This window comes from Delphinapterus leucas, chromosome 8 (genome assembly GCF_059928025.1).
Source record: "Delphinapterus leucas isolate spDelLeu-1000000601 "Yukka" chromosome 8, BTC_Dleu_Yukka2, whole genome shotgun sequence".
In the NCBI taxonomy this organism is placed as follows: Eukaryota; Metazoa; Chordata; class Mammalia; order Artiodactyla; family Monodontidae; genus Delphinapterus; species Delphinapterus leucas.
In genome coordinates, this window is record NC_143136.1 from 34,408,945 (window position 1) to 34,430,504 (window position 21,560).

Below are 21,560 nucleotides of genomic sequence, written 5' to 3' on the forward strand. Positions count from 1 at the left end.
TTAGATCCCACTGAAAAGTGGATAACAGCAAGCTGACAGGTGGAATAGAGAAAGGCACAGCATAGAATGTATAGCTTGTGGAGTTTACACAAATAACTAAATAATTACAACTAAGTTAAGAACTATATTGGAAAACTACAGTGTTTCATGAGCTTATATAATGGGGGGTTGGGGAATGGATCAAAGAAGTCCTACTTAAACATGTGACATTTTAGCTGATGCTAAGGGTTAGCCTATCAGAGATATATGTAGTGGAGGGGAGGGGTTGGGGTGGGGATGAGTAGGCATGTGCGAAGGCCCTTAGAGGAATAAGGGGGAGATATTTGTCATGTCCTTTTCCATGGTCTTTATTTTATGATAGATAAAGCTTTATGAGTTTTTGTTTTCCTTTGTAAGTGATGAACTTTTATCTTTAAATAAGTAGTAAAGATTTTTTTAGTTAATACTATAAAATCATTAGAAGATATTATCACATACTGATTTTTTTTTTTTCTTGAAGGCTTGTCACATAAAGACAGAAACGATTACCTATGAAGAGAAGGAACAACAGCTTGTCAGTGATTGTGTTAAAGAACTTCGTAAGTGTTAATGTATTCTGTTTTATAGCCTTTGGGCAGTTCTTCGGTAGGATATCACTAACTCAGAAATTAGGTCAATGGTTTCAATAGAAGCATCTCAAGAAACAATTTTAAATAATTGCTGAAAATCTTGGAATATCACATTGAGCCCACAACTCTAAATAAAGTACCATATGTACTTTTAAGAAGTATCTTTGTTTCAAATTGTCATCATCATTAAATAAAGACCTATATTTCTACCCATTATAGCGTGTTAGAATGAAAGTAACCAAAGCTCTTATTTTGTTGATGAGGAAATCGTCCTGTAGAGAATATGATTTGCCAAAGTCAGAAAACTGATTAGTAGCAAATCTAGGGATTAAATGATGGTGTAAAACGTAACACTCAATGAGTATTTGTTAAATGCCAGCTCTGTGTCTATAAAGGAATATATTTTACTTTCTTGTATTCTTACCTAAAATTTTTTAAAGTAAATCAGTTGGAAAAAGATCAGCTTTACTAGAGAAAAAATTTTAATCTCTTTATAAATATTGATATATATAGCCTTTTATGTTGAAAGAGAAGGTATGATAACAACATATCAGATCATTTGAGCTGTGGGCTTTAGAATGTGGTACCTTGCACAGAATATTAGAGAACCAGAGTAATGTAAATTGAATCTTCTCCATCAGCACTATCATTACCCACCTTTTACACTTTAAAAACAAAAAGCAATGACTTACCTAAGAGTTTATATTCTGGTCTCCTGTCTCCTTATTGCCATCCTTTGAATTGCTATAGACTTTACATCGATTTAAAAATAGTTTTATATAACACTTAGAAATAGCTTTGCCACTTGGGTTTAGATGTCAAAATTTTTATATGAAACAAAGCTTTATTTCCCCAGTGGAATTCTAAAGCATGCAAGAATGCTGCATTGTAAGAATTGCTTTAGAGGCCCTACTCAGTTTGCTGGGTATCCCAGAAAGTCTCTCCTACAGAAGCATCTCAGTAGCTTTTACAGATTGTGACTGTTCCATTCTGGAAATATTCCTTTGTTAGATTTGTTAAGTTTGATTTTCATTTCTTTTGGGATCTTATTTACATTCCTGAAGAGTTTTCAAAGACATAAATGTCTTGGCCCTTGCAAAGATATATAATTCACCTATCTCTTTTCAGCCTTCTTGTCCTTCATAAAGAAAAAGATCGAGGCAGAATCTTTAGCTTGCTTGCCTTTACAAGTTATCTCTTTTTAGCTTCAGTGCCTCCTATTAAATTCCCAGCATTAGTCTATTTCAGAAGAATCTTTAATTTTCTCTATTGGGTTATCCGGGTTTATTATTTTAAATTTATGTTAGAGAAAAATCAATTCACGGTAGTCCAGTGCTTGTTACAAAACAGGATTTGGCCCACAGGCCATAGTTTACCAACCTCTGCCCTATATTTATATTAATTTTAAGTTTTTTATTTTGTTTTCCAGGTGAAACAAATGCTCAGATGTCCAGAATGACTGAAGAATTGTCTGGGAAGAGTGATGAACTGATTCGTTACCAAGAAGAGATTTCCTCTCTCTTGTCTCAGATTGTAGATCTTCAGCACAAACTTAAAGAAGTAGGTTCATTCATTCAACAGGTGTTTGTTAAGCACTGACTTAGTACTATGCACTCTGCTAAGTGCTAGATACATTAAGCAAAATAAACATGGTCCCCACCCTTTTACATTGCTTTAATCTGATTGCTGTTTTAGTCTTCTGTCATGAAATATCGTGAATAACTACTTTCAAATCACTATTTCTTTCCATAAAATGGATTTTCCTCAGAAAGTTGTGATGTGAACTACTGATTCATGCTCATCGTCCTCTGAACACCTTGATGGATTTTGTATTCTGCCCATTTTATTGCACTTATTTGGCTTTTGAAAGGTTAGCTTTTGATAATCCTCTGGACTATATCCCTGAAATACGTTCTTAAGATGTCTTAAAAAGAGAGTAACCTGTATTTTATATGGGAAGGCTTCACATGTCTCTTTTAATACGTTGTTAGCATGTGATTGAGAAGGAAGAGCTGAGACTTCACCTCCAAGCTTCCAAAGATGCCCAAAGACAACTGACGATGGAGGTAATGAAATCTTCCTTTATCTTGTGTTATATGGGAGGGGAGGAATGAATAGTTCCTTTCTTCTTTGTGAATAAGAATGGCTAAAGGTGATAACCAGATTTAAAACAACAACAGAAGATTAAGCTGAAAATTATGAGATCTAAGAAGTAAAGCTTTTTAAAGATTCTGTCTCTAAAATAATAGTAACAAGACAACATCCTTCTTGATTAATAGGAAAACCTTGAGTTTATAAGATTCTTTAGGAATACATGACCCTTTTACAGGTCTATATTAACTAACCCAACAGTTTTTAAAATAAGATAATCTGCATTTTTTAATAAGCACCCCTAGCCCTAGTGGTGCTGATGATCTAGTCCACATAACACACTTGAAGAAATTTTTGAAGTTAAAATGTTCTCTGAAAATTATGTACTCTTTTAACATGCTTGTGTATCTAACTATAAAAAAAAATTTTGAAACAAGGGAGAAGAAACTACTTGTTTAGGATGATTGAGCACCCTGACATCTTATTAAATACTTTGTAAACTTGATCTTGTCATTTACAGACTTCAGAGTTCATTCATGTTCATTATGTTTAAAAATATACATATCTAATATTCCACTAAACTAACTTGACCATAGCTATTATACTTCCTCTATAAGTTTTTTTTTTTTAAGGATAGGAAGCATTTACTATTGAATTGACAGTTATGGTTGTCTCAGCTACATTTCACGTTTTTAGGAAATCATGCATATATATAATTCTGGCCAAGACACCCCTAAATCTGGCAGCTTGAAATATATATACTTTCCTTGCTTAGTCTGTTTCAGAGTCTTTGTATTAAATTTAAATTCATAAAATTAGTCCTCTGGATAAAATTTAAACTTATCCCAATGGGATTTTTTCCCCATTGTCATTTTGAGAATATAATAAGGAACACTAATTGCCATCCTATCTTTCAGCTGCATGAGTTACAAGACAGGAATATGGAGTGTCTGGGAATGTTACATGAATCGCAAGAAGAAATAAAGGAACTTCGGAATAGATCTGGCCCTGCTGCTCATCTCTACTTCTCCCAGCCATACGGAGTTTTTTCTGGGGTAAGGAACTGAGAAAGAAACTTGAGATTAGATGGTCCTGAGAGTAATATGGTTTCTAATGGTGTAAAGCATCTTGAGAAGAGGTAACATGGTTTGTCCTTGTTGATTGAATTTAATTATTGATTTAGGCCTTCATTTGCATATCTGTATCTACCTTAATAGTCTTTATTTATTGTAGCCTTCCTTCTAACAGTTGACCTTCCAGATTTATTGTATGAGATGAACCCTAAGGAAATTAAGGTTAGGTTTGTGTCCCATAGAGTTACTTAAACTACAGTCATCCTCCTTACCCTAATCCCACCATATACCACTTATTCAACTAGTGCTCTGAACATTTAAAACCTCTTTTAACAGATCTTGAGTTTCTTGCTATATTTAACTTCAGTTAGAGTGTAAGTCCCATGAGAGCAGGAATCATATTGATTTGATTCCTCAATAAACAATCTTTTTTTTTGAAATAAAGAAATTAATGAAAACTTCTGAGTTTATGCCCGAATTTGTAATGTTGGTTCAAAGAGTTATTTTAATAATCTAGTTCTTAAACACTTACATGCAATCCTGTGAAATTTTTTAAAAGACTGAAACTATAAATTATAATAGATTTTCTAGAGAATATTGGGACAGAATATTTTTTAATTTTGAGGTAATTTTAAACTTAGGATAACGTTCCAACAATAGTACAAAAAACTCATATATCCTTCATCTAGATTTCTCAAATTTAATATTTTACTACATTTGTCATATCGTTCTCTTATTTTTTCTGGACCATTTAACAGTAAGTTGCAGATAACCCTGTTACCCCTTAATAATTCTGTGTGTATTCATTAAACAAGGATACTCTCAAGGACATTCTCCTACATGACCACATATAACCATCAACTTCTGGATATTGACATTGATACAATACTATCTCTGTCTCATCCACAGAACCCATTTAAATTTTGCCAATTGTCCCAACAGTGTCCTTTGAAGGATACATTGCATTTGGTTGTTTCAATCGGGGACAGTTCTTCTGTCTTTGTTTTGTCCTTCGTGACCTTTGTAGAATGTCCTCAGTTTGGGTTTGTCTGTTGTTTCCCCACAATTAGATTTAGGTAATGCCATGTTCTTCTCAGAACATTGTATTACAAGGCACACATTGTCTCTTTTTCCCATTGCTGATGATATTAATTAACTTTGATCGCTTGGTTAAGGTAGTATCTGCCAGTTTTTTCCATTGTAAAGTTAATCATTGTTAATAGTTAATTGAATTAATGTTACTAAATTAACTTTGCATTGATGAAAATTGTCAGATTCTACCTTAACCAAGTGATCAAAGTTACTATTTTGGGGGTGATACTTTGAGACTGTTTATTCTGTTCCTCATCAAGCCTTTACCCACTAGTTTTAGCACCCATTGATGGGGATGTATCTGACTCAGTTATTACTATGATAATTGCCAATGGTGACTTTCTAATTCCATCATTTTTTCAACTTTTTTTAGTTGGCATTCTTTTATAAGTTAGAGCTTTTCTGTGTCATTTATTTATTCATTTGTTCATTTGGTTATGTCAGTATAGACTCAGGGATTCCTATTTTAATCAGTGGATTATAATCCATTATTACTGTTTTTTATTTTGATACTTAAATTGTCCAAGATATGACCAGTGGGATCTCCTTCAAGCTTCTCTTGCCCTTTCCCTGGCCCAGTCCTGGGATCAGCCATTCTCCAAGGAGCTCTGGTTATTTTAATGAGAAATGATATTTAGAATCCAAAATCTGGGTGCTAGGTATCCAATGCCACTAGAGTACCATTGCTTTGAGGTCCCCTCAACAGATAGAGCTAGGAAATATGTGTAAGTTCATATACACCCACATAAACACATCTATATCTATCTTTACATTCATACCTATGTTTATATGTATATTTAAAATCATGAGTTCACACCAGTACCTCCAATTCTAGTCATTGTTAGCACAGCCCCACTGAGCATGACGCCCATGCTAGTTGAATCTTCATCCCTGACCAGGGGAAGGGGAAGCTTACTTATTTTTCTTTTAACAATTTTTTATATTATAAAAGCTTTACATGTTTATTATAGAAAAGTTAGAAATTACAGAGAAGCAAAAAGAAATTGCTAAATACCATCAAATCCTGACCTCCACAGAATCACTATTAACATCTTGGTTTATAGCCTTTCAAACCTTTTATTTTTGTGTGTCTGCATATGTAATACTTTTATTTATCATAATTGGTTTTTCCCACTGCTTTCTTGTAAAAATATATCATGAAAAAGTAGTTGGTTCTTGTTTAAAAGTTACATTTCCAGAATGTCTCTTTTCTTCCCCTGCATTTTAGCCTGTGAATGTTTTCTTTTATTATAACACCGAAAGTATTGGATTCTGGAAACTCCGTTAAATAATTTAAAGATAGTTTATTTCTCCTAACAGGCTTCTTAGATAATAACTGTTTGTAACATCAAACTCTTTTTCTTAGGAATCTCTGGCGGCTGAGATTGAGGGGACCATGCGTAAGAAGCTGAGTTTGGATGAGGAATCTTCTCTCGTTAAACAAAAGTAAGTTCAGATCACATGTGTTGTTACTCAACCATTGGGATGGAAATTAAACAGAAGCCACAATCCATAGTGATTGGTATTATGGGATTCAGTAGTAAATCTGCTTACTATTCAGTTTTTTCCTCGTAGTGCTTGCATCTGTGAGAGCATTCTCTTGTTCTGAAATTTATTTTCTAATAATTTCTCCAAAACTTCAGATGCTCTTCAGGGTGGCTTTATTTTTAATTAACTACACTTACATGTCTCTTTTCTAAAGCATTCCAGTGGTAGGCAGTGGCAATAATGAACACTTCTCTTTTGACAGAGCCCAACAAAAACGGGTATTTGATACTGTCAAGGTTGCCAATGACACACGGGGCTGCTCTGTCCCATTCCCAGCTCTGCTACCCATTCCAGGCTCCAACCGTTCAAGTGTCATCATGACAGCAAAACCTTTTGAATCTGGTTTACAACAAACAGAGGACAAAACAATCCCGAAGAGTAACTTGGAGGAAGATCCAGGGTAAGAAACATAGATTCACACACTCAAATTCCAGCATTGCTCTGTGCTGTCCCAAGGAAGCTCTGGAACTGTCAGTTTTCATTCAGTAATGATTCCCTGTATTATTATTTGTTAGATCATTGGAGTGAAAAAGTTTAATTAAGTGTATTCAAAATGGAGTTTTCATTGAACTATAAAATTCTTTACTACTTTCGCCTCTGGTTTGGCAAAATTTGAGTCTAAATCTTGTGTTCAAAGTCAAATTTGTTTGAATCTGTTTGGTCATTGGCAGTTATGCATAGCATTACATGACACTTTCTCATAACCCATGGCCCTAATTTCAGTTGCTTTGGTGCCATTAGGATAAGCAATAATCTGGAATACCTACTGAGGAAAACTAGATTGCTCTTAATTTCCTATTTGTTTAAATTTAGATTTTTTTCTGCTTTTTATTAATTCAGTTCATTGAATTTTGTATAACTATAAATTAAAGAGAATGACTGGAAAGTCAGCTGAAAGTTTTTGAAAATTAGATGTTTGGCATCTGAGGGAAGTCTTTCTTAATGCAGAAACCCATTACCTTGGGTTTTCAATTGTATTGCCTGGTTTTAGGGGTAGATTCTATACACACAATAGCTTGATGTTTCAATACTACCTCATTGTACACAGTTACCTTAGGAAAAGATCTAACAAACAGATCTGTGTGAATTCACACATGGAATAACTAAAGCTTGGCTTGCTACTCTTTCTTTTGGTATCAGTTGTAAGATACCGCCAATTTTTTAAATGTTAATAAGTGAAAAACTGTGTATTGCAGAACTGTGAAAGTGCGGTATTTACATATCTTGTTGGTTTCTTTTAAATGTTTGTAATATTCATAGAGGATTCTATGGCCTAAAGTAAATTTTTTCACGTTTTAATATTTTTGAAATTGTTTATCTTTTGCAGCTAATGACATGTCATAGTTTAATGGGTAGCATTTTTTTCTTTCTTAGTACATAAAATAATGGTACCTCTTGCCTTCAATGGTATTATAGATTCAGTGAAATATAATAATATTTAGTTTTTTGACTACCTAATTTATAGATGGTCATTATCTGTAGGTTCATAAATTAAGTGAAACAGAAAAGTTAATAAATACAACATAATAAAGTATAGTTTTGCCTATCTGAAGTCACTTGAAATGACCTATAAAAACATTATATATATGGGCTTCCCTGGTGGTGTAGTGGTTAAGAAGCCGCCTGCCAATGCAGGGGACACGGGTTCAAGCCCTGATCCGGGAAGATCCCACATGCCGCGGAGCAACTAAGCCCATGCGCCATAACTACTGCGCCTGCACTCTAGAGCCCGCATGCCACAACTACTGAAGCCCGTGCACCACAACGAAGAGTAGCCCCCGCTCGCCACAGCTAGAGAAAGCCTGCATACAGCAACGAAGACCCAGTGCAGCCAAAAATAAATAAATAAATTTATAAAAAATAAAAATATTATATATATATATTAGAGATTTGGGTTTGTTGTTACTATTTCTGTATTCCAGCTATCTAAGAAAAGATATGTGTTTTTAAGATCAATCTCTTGAACATTCACCATTGTGGAAAGGAGAGGTCTATGCTATGCTTATGCCCCTCACAGATCTAGTCAGTGAATGTGTTTTTCCCATAGGAACGTCCAGAAAGTCTGTCAACCAGGACACTCTGCAGAGAGCGATTTGGCTACAGCCCTGCATCGCCTGAGTCTGCGGCGACAGAACTACTTAAGTGAGAAGCAGTTCTTTGCTGAAGAATGGCAACGGAAGATCCAGGTTCTGGCTGGCCAGAAAGAAGGGGGAAGTGACTGTGGCATCCCCACAGAGAGCCTTGCCTCCCTCTGCACCGACCAGTCGGAGATCACAGACCTGAGCAGTGCCAGTTGCCTTCGAGGTTTTATGCCTGAAAAATTGCAAATTGTCAAGCCCCTTGAAGGTAATAAGTAAGGAAGGGCTGTTTCTAAGCCATGTTGTTTGTTGGCTTTGCCTTCCCCTGGAATTGAGATTTCTCTTGTAATTATAAGAACCCTAAATGCAGAAGACGTCTTTATTATCCCTAAATCTTCGCTGTTTGTGTGACCGTGCAGAACCTTGTGGAAAATGAATGAAGAGATTTGCATTCTCCAAGCCATCAGCTGTCAGTTCTCTTCTACTGATACTGTTTTTTTACAACTGTGAGGGAGGAGGAGTAATCTTTTCTTGTCCTTTGCTAAGGAATATCCTTGATAGCGGTTTTCATGGTAAGATAAACAGGATATGATAGATGAATAAAAATAATCTATATGTAATGCTTCCTCTCTACCTTCCTTTTCAAAAAAAAGTTCTTTACCCAGAAAGTGTCAGTTACTTACAGATATGTGTGTCTGTATTTTTCTTTGTTCAGTTCTGTTAATTTCAGGTCAGTTTCTATTCTCTCCTAAGAACTTGAATTCAAAACAGATCTCTTTGTTTTATGGAATATTGACACTATTCAAATGATCCTCTGCTAGTATCATGAAAGAGTCTGCATTAGACAAAATTTTGAGTCAGTAACCTATAAGGACCCCTCAAACTCAAAGGTGCTATAAGTTCGTTTTATTCATTAGTAGTCAGTACAGGTATTTGTCAGAGTTGCCATTTTTAGGATTATATGACTATTAGTGACAGTTAGACACTGCAGGTACTTGGGATGATCATTCACCAGTATTCGTAGACAGAAACCGTGAGGATTGATCCTCCTTTTTTTATCATCTCCTTCGCTTTCCTACTCTCCCCAGGAGCCTGGTGAAAGGAGAGTCATGAGCACATATGAGTCTTGAGAAATATACAAAAAAAACCCATGGTAATTCAAGGTGCCTTCCAACCTAGGAGCCTGGCTTTTGAGTTCAAAGTTCATAGGCATAGTTCCAGGACAAAGGAGTATTAATTTTTGTCACCTGGGAAAATACAACCCGATGTGATACGTATCTTCTTTCTCATCACTGCCTCAGCATCCTAGTTCCTATTAAGGGTGTTGTCTTGGTTTCTTCACCCCTGCTTTAGATATCCTTTTTAAAGTTAACTTTTGAAATGAACAGATTATTATTCATACCTTTATCATCTTGTTAATCTTCCACAGATAACTTTAATTTACAAATTTTACCAAAATATTAAGACCAAATAAGTAGTTTTATTATTATCATGACTTTTTTACACATACAGTTTTAGCTTCTTTCAAGATTTAATATTTGTGGGAAATTTAAAACATGTTCCTTTTTTGGTTTGCGTACTCAGGATCACAAACTCTGCACCAATGGCAGCAGCTTGCTCAACCAAATTTAGGAACCATTCTTGACCCACGACCAGGTGTCATCACTAAAGGCTTTACCCAGTTGCCCAAGGATGCCATCTATCACCTCTCAGATTTAGAAGAAGATGAAGAGGAAGGTATCACTTTTCAGGTTCAGCAACCTCTTCAAGTGGAACAGAAACCATCAATATCCCAGCCAGTAACAGGAATCTTCTTGCCGCCCATGACTTCAGCTGGTGGTCCAGTTACAGGTGAGAAGAGTGCTTGGTTGAGTGTAGTCCAGTAAACAGTAGTACTTTGCTTTCTGCGTAACTGTATGGTCAGCTGACTGCCTCTATATAAATCTTACTGGAGTGTACTCAGTCTTGAATATAAGACAATAGAAATCTATAGCATAAGTGCCCCTTCTAATTCTCTCCACTTCTTAGCCAACCTGCATAAATAGATAGGCAGAGAGAGAGCAGTTCAGCCAGTGGTTCACAAAACTTTTGGACTCAGGATCTCTTTACACTCTTAAAAATCGTTAAGAATTCCAGAGAGCATCTGCGTGGGTTGTATCTACCGATATTTACCTATTAGAAATCAAAACTGAGAAATTATAAAAATATTTATTGACTCATTATTTTAAAAGAGTTACATGTTAGCACAAATAATATGTTTTATGAAAAATAGCTGTATTTTTTAAAGTAGTTTACAAAGTGGTTTAGTTTTACAGTTTTGCAAGTCTCTAATTTATGGCTTAACAGAAGATAGCAGGATTCTTGTGTCAGCTTCTACATTCAGTCTATTACAATATGTTGTTTTGGTTGAGGACTATGAAGAAAATACAGCCTCATCATCATCAAAAAGTCTACAAACAATAAATCCTGCAGAGGGTGTGGAGAAAAAGGAACCCTCCTACACTGTTGGTGGGAATGTAAATTGGTGCAGCCACTATTGAGAACAGTATGAAGGTTCCTTAAAAAGCTAAAAATAGGGGCTTCCCTGGTGGCACAGTGGTTGAGAGTCCGCCTGCCAATGCAGGGGACACGGGTTCGTGCCCCTGTCCGGGAAGATCCCACATGCCGCGGAGCAGCTGGGCCCACGAGCCATGGCCGCTGAGCCTGCGCATCTGGAGCCTGTGCTCCGCAACGGGAGAGGCCACAACAGTGAGAGGCCCGCGTACCGCCAAAAAAAAAAAAAAAAAAAAAAGGCTAAAAATAGAACTACCATATGATTCCTGGGCATGTATTCGGAGAAAACCATAATTCAGAAAGATACATGCACCCTAGTGTTCATGCAGCACTATTTACAATAGCCAGGACATGGAAGCAACCTAAATGTCCATGAACAGATGAATGGATAAAGAAGATGTGGTACATATATACAATGGAATACCACTCAGCCATAAAAAAGAATGAAATAATGCCATTTGCAGCAACATGGTTGGACCTAGAGATTATTATACTAAGTAAGCCAGACAGAGAAAGTCAAAAATCATATGTTATTGCTTATATGTGGAATCTTAAAAAAATTGATATAAATGAATTTATATACAAAACAGAGATAGACCCACAGACATAGAAAACAAACTTATGGTTACCAAAGGGGTGAGGGGGGTGGGGAGGGGATAAATTAGGAGTTTAATAATAAATTAATAATTTATTTAATAATAAATTAGGGATTAGCATATACACACTACTATATATAAAATAGATAACCAACAAGGACCTACCGTATAGCACAGGGAACTATACTCAATATTTTGTAATAATACATAAGGGAAAAGAATATGAAAAAGAAAAAATATATATTTATTTATGTAACTGAATCACTTTGCTACATACCTGAAACTAACAGAACATTGTAAATCAACTATACCTCAATAGAAAAATAAAATGAAATAAAAAGAATTTAAAATTTAAAAAAAGAAAGGAAATACAGCCTCACACAAATACATGGTTGGAAAAGGAAAGAGTATTTTAATAGCCTCTTCAGGTATTTGTGGATATTCTTTGATATTACACCAAAACTTGATAAGTGGTAGTCTCTTTAAGGTTTGTAGCAATGTGAATCTAAAACCCTATCAGTGAATTTTTCATACTTTGTTACATTAAAATCTATTAGTCTGTCCTGCTCTTTGAATGCATCTTTTACCCATGCATGATTTTGTTAACATAATGCATTGGTCATTTGGAAAATATTGGTTCACTGAGTTATGCAGATCTTCCAAATGTTGACCCATTTCATTATAGAATATATTAAAATCATATATATCACCACCTGTCTCATTGGGTAAGTCTTTTTGTATTAGGAAGCTTTCAAGCTCTCAGCGATGGATACAAGTCTACCAAAACACTTATTTTCACTTGAAAGCTCAAATTTCGTCACTGGCAGCAAATCCTGTCAGCTATTTTCTTGAAGAGACAGGCTCACTACATTCTTTTTCAAGAAAATGTTGCCAAATATCCAAGTCTGAATAACTGTAGTTTTTGTATTAATTGTTCTTTCAAGTAAAAATGGTGTTCTGTGAAAAAAATGTAAAAATTGCATATGTGCTTTTCCTCTAGATAACCATTGTATCTCTGTATAAAGCAGAGTGCTTAATGCTTCCCATTTCATCACACAGAATATTAAAAAGTTTCAAGGGTCAAGGTTTTTTTTTAAATTTATTTATTTATTTATTTTTGGCTGCTCTGGGTCTTCATTGCTGCACGCAGGCTTCCTCTAGTTGCAGCGAGCAGGGGTTACTCTACATTGCGGTGTGCGGACTTCTCATTGCAGTGGCTTCTCTTATTGTGGAGCATGGGCTCTAGGCACGCGGGCTTCAGTAGTTGTGGCATGTAGGCTCAGTAGTTGTGGCTCACGGGCTCTAGAGCACAGGCTCAATAGTTGCGGCACATGGGCTTAGTTGCTCCGCGGCATGTGGGACCTTCCCGGACCAGGGCTCGAACCCGTGTTCCCTGCCTTGGCAGGTGGATTCTTAACCACTGTGCCACCAGGGAAGCCCAAGGGTCAAGATTTTTTTTATATATATAAATTTATTTTATTTTTATTTATTTATTATTTTTGGCTATGTTGGGTCTTCATTGCTGTGCACGGGCTTTCTCTAGTTGCAGTGAGCCGGGGCTACTCTTCATTGTGGTGTGCGGGCTTCTCATTGCGGTGGCTTCTCTTGTTGCGGAGCATGGGCTCTAGAGCGCATGGGCTTCAGTAGATGAGGCGCATGAGCTCAGTAGTTGTGGCTCGTGGGCTCTAGAACACAGGCTCAGTAGTTGTGGCGCACGGACTTAGTTGCTCCGTGGCTTGTGGGATCTTCCTGGATCAGGGCTTGAACCCATGTCCCCTGCATTGGCAGGCGGATTCTTAACTACTGCGCCACTAGGGAAGCCCCTGGCAGGCGGATTCTTAACCACTGCGCCACCAGAGAAGTCCCCCAAGGGTCAAGATTTAATATATAATTTTTACTGCTTCATCAGGACGTTCTGATATGAATTTGGCTTTTTTTTTCCTACTGTAATTGGACAATAGTGATGAATACTAGTACAGTTTGGTGCCATTGCCTTGATTTGTGCTACGGAGCCAGCAGCTTTACCCACTATTACTTTTGCACCAGCAGTGCAAGTGCCAACCCAGTCAAAAAGGCAGATAGCATCTTAACATTGCTATGAAAGTAGTTTTGACCTGTAGACACACAAAGTGCAAACAACACTTCGAGAACCACTGGAGTAGATAGTTTGGCTAGAAAGATTGGACGACTAGTTCTTGGTTTGGTTTTTTTTTTCTAATGTATTTTTTCAGAATGTGTTTTTCTCTTGTTTCTAAGCTATATTAAATCCTTTTGAATTACAGTTTCAAATTATTGGAAGGATTCAGCTACATACTAACCAGTGGATACTAATACAATATGTAGGGCTTCCCTGGTGGCACAGTGGTTAAGAATCCGCCTGCCAATGCAGGGGACACAGGTTCCAGCCCTGGTCCGGGAAGATCCCACATGCTGGGGAGCAACTAAGCCCGTGCACTACAACTACTGAGCCTGCGCTCTAGAGCCTGCGAGCCACAACTACTGAGCCTGTGTGCCACAACTACTGAAGCCCACGTGCCTAGAAGCCCTTCTCCACAACAAGAGAAGCCACTGCAATGAGAAGCTCGCACACCACAACGAAGAGTAGCCCCTACTCGCCACAACTAGAGAAAGCCCACACACAGCAACGAAGACCCAACGCAGCCAAAAATAAATAAATAAATAAATTCATGGGGAAAAAATGAAATATGTATATTTCATTTCTAGATTTGGGAATTTTTTTATAAAAGGCACCAGATAAATGCTGTATTATTAATAGTAATGACGAACTTTTTACATTATTAACCTAGTCTTTCAATTTTGTGTTTGATTCCCTAAAACTGTCTACTTCAGCTGCAACCTCAAACCCAGGAAAGTGTCTCTCCTGCACAAACTCAACATTCACCTTCACCACCTGTAGGATATTACATCCTTCTGATATTACTCAGGTTACCCCCAGGTAAGAGGGGCTGGGCAATATGAGGCCTTACTTCTTTCCTCAACTCTGTTTTCTTGAATTTCTTTTTTAAATTACTGTCATTTTAATTCCCAGAATTTTAATTAATGTCCTGTGATAATTTGTCTTTAGAATATTTTCACATTGTATTTTCTCATTTGATCATTATAACTCTTTGAAGTAGGCAAGCCAAGCGAGTATGTAGTGTCTAAATGAGAAAATGAGGCGTAGAAAGTTCAGGTGACTGGTCCAAGGGCAGGCAGGTAGTAAATGACCCAGCTGAAACTATACCCAGAGTTAGCCAGACTGCAAGATTGGAGGGACTAGTCCTCTGCACAAGACTGCCCTCATTTCTGATATGACCTGCAAGTTCAGGGGCTTCCCAAAACCATGCTCTTGTTTGATAAATTTTCTAGAAGGACTCACAGAACTCACTGAAAGCTGTTATGCACGTGGTTACTGTTTATTACAGGGAAAGGTTACAGGATAAAATTAGCCAAAGGAAGAGACACATAAGTCAGAGTCTGGGAGGGTTCCGCACATGAAACCTCCCTGTCCTTAGGAATCATTACTTTCCTGGTATCAGTGTTTGATAGTGCACACAGAGTATTGCCAACCAGGGAAGCTCACCCGAGCCTTAGTGTCCAGATTTTTTTTACTGAGGCTTCACTGTGTAAGGCATGATTGATTGATTACCTATATAGCTATAACTCACTATAACTATAATAACTCACCTCCAGGTCCACTGACGCAAAGCTTCCACCCTAAATCACATGGTTAGTCTTCCTGGCATGGCCAGTCCCCATCCTACAGCTATTGGGTGTGGCCAGGTCCACTCCAAGATCTAGTGTGGCCAGGCTCCATCCTGAACAAACACACTTCTAGCAGCCATGGCATAGATTACCTCCCAGAAGCTGAGGGCAAAGCCAGAACCCTCTGGGCAGTCCAAATTATTTACTACACAGATTAGAACAATAAGCAATATTGCTGAAATTTCTGTCCTACCAATTCCAAAAAGAATCTAAGGCAATTTCCAGAGATATGTAGAACTTTGCAGGATAATGTTAACTAGAAGTAGAGAAGAAAAATGAAGCAAAAAAGAATCAAGAGTAAGGATATAAAATGGATAGAGGAATACACCTAGTGTATAAATTGTACTATAAAGTCTTATATACTTGCTAAGTAAGGTGAGCCATGTATTTGAGTCTTAGCTTTTTAGCTGCCAGTGTAGAGGGAAATAACATTATGATTCACAGTGTTTGTAAGATAGAAGCAAATTGACTTTAGGGAAGCATTTGGGTGGTATCCTATAAAGACCTCAATAAAGTCTACAGGCATACCTGCAATTTTTCTACATTGTTCTTATAGTCAACAAGATAGCAGGTTTTATAAAATTGGTTCCTGAGGAGGCTCTCAATACAGGTTGATACCATCATTTGGTATGGTAGTGACATGAACAGTTTAGGAAAAGACGGGCAATTCTACAGTAAAGTAGGACCAGGGAGGTGGGAGACTGGGAATACAGTAGACAGATTACATCAGAACCAAGGCGTCAAAGTTGTTTGCTTTAATACAAGTTGGTACTTTAGAAAGTTTATTTATTAATCCTAAATTTGCATCTTGTTCATAATCTTTATAAATCTTGATATCTAGATATTCTGAGTATTTTGTGTTAAAGTGAAAGTTCATGTATTAAATGCTGGTAACATTTGCTCAAGGGGGAATAATTTGCTAAAGAAGTACCCTCTCCATTCTATCACCATTTCCTTGAGTACATGATTGTTTATTTAGTTTTTTTTCTTTTTAACAAAACATAGAATAAGAAGAAAGATTCTAATAGCTGTCAAAGCTTTTAATTATTTTTAATTTCCCAGAAACCCATGCTTTAAGTCAAGATTGAGAAAAATTCGTTCCATGGGTATCCTTATAGTACTATTCTTTGGAATTAACATTCTTGGAAGTTTAACAATTAGAACTTTATTCTCAGTAATATAAAATTGACAGATTAAAAAGAAATGTGTCTCCTTAGAAAACCGTCTTCGGTTTAATTATGAAAGATTGTATTTTCTAAAAGGTTGAAGAATTGTTAAATCACGGATTATTGTCTCTTGGTGTATTTCACTTTATGGAATGGATATGTTAATAAAAATCTCTAAACTTTACTTTCTTCAATATTTAAATTTCTTTGATTTTTTAATTATAAAATTTAGTTGTATTTCCACAGATACATATTTTAGAGTTAAAATTTAAGAATAATAAAGTAATGATTTGAGAATAATAAAGTTATCTAAGTACAGTAAACTCATATTCTGTGAAAAGAAATATGTTTCAATAAGTTAATGACTAAATTACAAATAACTAATCATTGAAGTAACACATCAAAATTTTCATTCCTCAGATACTGATGTGTTGCCTGTTCCTCTATATTTACTATGGATAACTACTGTAATTACCTTAAATGCTGACTTGGGATTACTTTTTATTCTTAAATTCTCTCTCCTGCTTTTTTTTTTTTCTTTCTGTGTAAAGCTCTGACTTCACTTCATTATCCTGTGGAAGTAGTGGTAGCAGTTCATCAAACACAGCAGTGAATTCTCCTGCTATGTCCTATAGGCTCAGCATTGGTGAATCCATCACCAACCGACGAGATTCCACCATAACCTTCAGCGGCACCATGAGCTTGGCCGAACTTCTACAAAAGCGAGGCATCTCTGCTAAAGCATACCACAGCCCAGTTTCAGAGGACCCCCTCCTCCAGCCTCTCCCTAGAGGCCTGGCTATCCCTTCCACGCCACCAAATTCACCGTCTCACTCACCTTGCCCTTCTCCTTTGCCCGTTGAGCCTCGAGTGCATCTCTCTGAAAATTTTTTGGCCTCCCGACCAGCTGAAACATTCCTCCAGGAGATGTATGGCTTGAGACCATCCCGAAACCCTCCTGATGTTGGCCAGTTGAAGATGAACTTAGTGGACAGGCTGAAAAGACTGGGGATAGCCAGAGTGATCAAGACCCCTGCAGCCCAGGAAAATGGAAGAAGCCAAGAGGCAGAAAATGGTCTTGAAAGACCAAACTCTGCTGTCTATTTAAATTCAGGTAGCAATTTATTGAGTGGACTGAGGAGGAATCAGAGTCTTCCAGTCATTATGGGTAGCTTTGGCACCCCAGTTTGCACATCATCACCCAAAATGGATATCCTGAAGGAAGACTGAGGTTCAGCAGTTGACTGACCTCTTACACAAGTTAGCACATGAAGGAAAGATTTGCACTGATACATGTAGTCTTGTCTGAGAGAAAAGGAATGTTGCAGAAGGGTTGTGAATGTGGGAAGGGGAAAGTGGAAGAACGGAAACAGAATTGGCATGAGGTCTGTCTGATAAATTGAAAGTATAAATGAATAGGTCATGAGTGTTTGGAAGCAGAGAAAGAAGAAATGTTTAATGTGGTCCTCCAGTTGGTATTTCTTGTCTTGAAAATAAAAAGTGACTGGAAAATAAATTCAGTAATATTGGAACATACCAGAAATACTGAACTTGCTAGCACATTTACTTCTGGTGAGCATAAGCAGGGAGGACCCAGGTTAGGAGATGGGAAAAAAGGAGGAGCAGCTTTGACCGTTACCTTTAGAAAGCTGTTCTAGAAGGTTGCTGGAGTAAACTCAGTCTGTTAGTGAGACAACAGTGAGATGGCTTATCTGCTGGCCCCTGTTAATGCCTGGTTAAATTACACCTCCATCAAAGAGTACGCTCACTGCATTATCAGCAAGGAATTTTACCTTTTGCATAAGATCAGACTAGTGGAGACTCCCTTTTTGCTTTCTGTTTTCAGGCCTTTGAGCCACTGGGATCCCAAACATAATCCACATTCCTTTTACATTTGTGATTAATAAGGGTTTTTTTTTTTTGTTTTTTTTTTTTGCGGTACACGGGCCTCTCACTGTTGTGGCCTCTCCTGTTGCAGAGCACAGGCTCCGGACGCGCAGGCTCAGCGGCCATGGCTCACGGGCCTAGCCGCTCCGTGGCATGTGGGATCTTCCCGGACCAGGGCATGAACCCGTGTCCCTTGCATCAGCAGACGGACTCTCAACCACTGCGCCACCAGGGAAGCCCAAGGATTAATTTTTTTAATTTGTATTTTTATACAGTAACCCCCCAAACAACACGAATGGGGGGTAGGAGGGATTTACTTTAAGAAGGAAGATATGGGTACATTGGAACCAAGGAAACTTGTTTTCAGAATATTTCTTCTGAATAAGTGCATTGGCAAAGGTGTATGAACATAATTACTGTACATGTCTTTCAAATTTCCTTGGAGGCTGGATGGGTTAAACCAGAAGTGCAATCAATAGGAATTAGAGAATGTTGTGTATTTATCTTTGTAAGTATTTTTGGAAGGAAAGTTGGTTGCAACTAAACTTTTTCCAAAATGTGCTATGCATACTTTTAATGAAAGATGACATATATTTGCACAAAAGTTCTCAGGCACAGCAAATTATTATAAACTGAAGTAAAACCCAGGTGCTTTCTTTGAGATTGTGTTTTTTTAATATAAAATAAAATTAAAACATCTGCCTTTTTCTTCATACCCGCGGAAGTAGAGAATGAACTTTTTTCGATGGGAAAGTCAAATGCTTTTTCTTTTTCTCTGGGATTCCTTTTTTCTCTTTTTTAATTATGTGAAATGGCAAAGTGAAACTCCGGGATTAGGTTTCAGCTTTCAGCAGTGTGACGCAAGGCTGTGAATTGGGAAAAACAGATCTGTTTTCTGAGCATTGCTGACCAAGGTCTGCTTCTCATCAGATGACATGGCTTTATCTCGGCCATGCAGTTGAGAAAGAAATGCTGTTACATGAAAGGCATTATGGAGAGAAGATGAAGGAGGGGGCTAGTTCTTTTTGAAAATGGGAGGCATGTTACTTGGTCTTTTCATTGCTTCATTAGCAAATGTTTTGCTCCTTTGTTCTGACTTAAACTGAAAGGTAATTTTCTGCAGAATTCTTGATGGGCATGTTACTCCTATGGCTCCCATCCATACACCTGTTACAGGCCAGAGGAGGCTCCTTCTCTCCTCTTGAGTTGCCTCTCCTTCAGGAAGAGCTATGTGCTCAAAACACACATGCAAGAGTAAAATGTGTGAGTTTTCCATGATTTTTAGAATCTTTTAATAAAACTTTTCTAAATAAACTTCTTAAAAACAAAAAGAGTGACCTCTTCCCATTCTCTCCCCCTTGCTCAGTCATTCTGAAATCAGCAGACCATACACAAAGATGTTCAGAAAGGATTCCAGCTGGTCTGTAAGTGAACGCACATGTCCCTGAATGTGGACCAGAAGAATTCCTGATGTTTAAATTTCTAGAATATTCCAGTTCACATTTTAAATGATATTTGAGTTTCTACTTCATAAAGTAATGCTGGGATGCTTATTTTAGACAATGCTTTAAGCTTTTTATTTATTCTCTAAGAAAGTAATCTTCCTGTTACCAGTTTCCAAGAGACATCAGGAAGTAGGAAAATATAGGACCAGAGAGCAGTACAAAGTGTTAAATTATCAGATTTTATGTATATTATATAAACAGCTATAAAAATTAAGCTAGATGTTGGAGTGTTCTGTATAGTTAGTATACTTTTAAAATAACCGAGGCTAAAATGGTCACTTTGGAGGTAGGGCAAGGGTATATTCACAGCCAAATAAGCCTGTCTGATTAAAGAGAACCAGACTTTGGTTTTTGAAAATTAAATTGATGTTGCTGTTCCACCAGAAACACAATGATTGGAAACTGGTGCATGCTCGTCTCTAGAAATGAATCCTGTTTTGAAACTGGGTTTTGTTGTTTTTGAAATTTCCACCTAAAATCATTTTTGGTTGAGAATGAGAATCTCTATTATAATGAAATTGTGTGTAAAATATAGTAAGAACTGGAGCCTTGTAGCAAGTTCCTTCTTAATTTATCTGTTATGTTTTAGCACTGTTCACATTTTAGTTTTTCTTTATCAACTGTGTATGTACTTTAATGCCAGTATAGGGAACTCTGATTCTTTTTTTTCCTTCTGAAGGGTCTCAGTGATTATACCTCAGGTATTTCTGAGTATCCTATTATCTACTAGGAGGGATACCTTCCCTGTGAACTCAGAATTAAAATTTCTTCTGAATTATGATGATCCCAAATCTTATGTACATAGCCTTAGGCATGGGTCTTGGAAAAAAGTTAATGACTATTGTTAAAGTAGTTTTTTAAAAAATTTTGTACTATATGTCCTTGATTTGACCTGAATGAACAGACTTTGGCAAAGGGAGGAAATAAGTTAAAGGCAGCTCACAACAAGAGCCTGTTCTCTATAAAAGGTGTATTTTATACAGTATTGAAAGCCTGTTATTTTTTCTGACCATTCTGGTACACAATTAGTACTTGTTGGTAATAACATTGACTTTTGACACCTGGAACTAGAACTCTTAGTGTTTAGTAGCCCACTCCTTTGATGTCGGATGCCTGCAAGCCTGTACTCCAAGTACAACACAGCAACATCTACACTGAGTGGTTGCATAGCCAGCACAGCTACCTGGGAGTGGCATGGTGCCCTCTGGGGCTGCCAGGGAGATATTGTAGTTTGATATCTGGGGCTTGACTTTGTCAAAGAGCTCTTTGTGCACCTACCTTTGCTTTGTCAAATGTTAATCAGATAATAAACATGAGTATCTTCTTAAATTTTCATTTGTCTTTCTGTGTTTTTGTCCCATTTCTTTTCACAGGTAATCCTGCATTAAGTCTTTCCTTTCCATTATGTTGTTTTTGGTACAGAAAACAACTCTATTTGTCAAAACAGCAGAAAAAACAAAACAACAGTAGTCATGGGTAGTAAACATCTTATTCTATTTTCTTAGATTTTAAAAAATAGAATAGCCATATTGTTTCCTCAGCAAAGTATCAGCAACAAAAAAATAAAATCTAAAGTCAATGCAGATCTTTAATTTGAA

General features: G+C 37.0%; 1 protein-coding gene across 3 annotated transcripts in view; it reads left to right on the top strand.

The window, feature by feature from the left end:
• The window catches only part of TRAK2 (trafficking kinesin protein 2), a 63,641-nt gene extending 42,347 nt beyond the window's left edge, over positions 1-21,294 (top strand). For 2 of the 3 annotated variants that reach the window (XM_089916502.1, XM_022567406.3), the window contains 10 exons: positions 500-578; positions 2,038-2,168; positions 2,600-2,674; positions 3,617-3,754; positions 6,231-6,310; positions 6,615-6,812; positions 8,460-8,758; positions 10,075-10,341; positions 14,490-14,595; positions 17,122-21,294. In XM_089916502.1, the coding sequence (XP_089772628.1) occupies positions 500-578; positions 2,038-2,168; positions 2,600-2,674; positions 3,617-3,754; positions 6,231-6,310; positions 6,615-6,812; positions 8,460-8,758; positions 10,075-10,341; positions 14,490-14,595; positions 17,122-17,800 (2,052 nt within the window). In that variant the 3' untranslated portion in view covers positions 17,801-21,294. The remainder of the gene's footprint in view (positions 1-499; positions 579-2,037; positions 2,169-2,599; positions 2,675-3,616; positions 3,755-6,230; positions 6,311-6,614; positions 6,813-8,459; positions 8,759-10,074; positions 10,342-14,489; positions 14,596-17,121) is intronic. The other variant, XM_022567407.3, reaches the window with a different exon arrangement.
• The last annotated feature ends 266 nt before the right edge of the window (positions 21,295-21,560 follow it).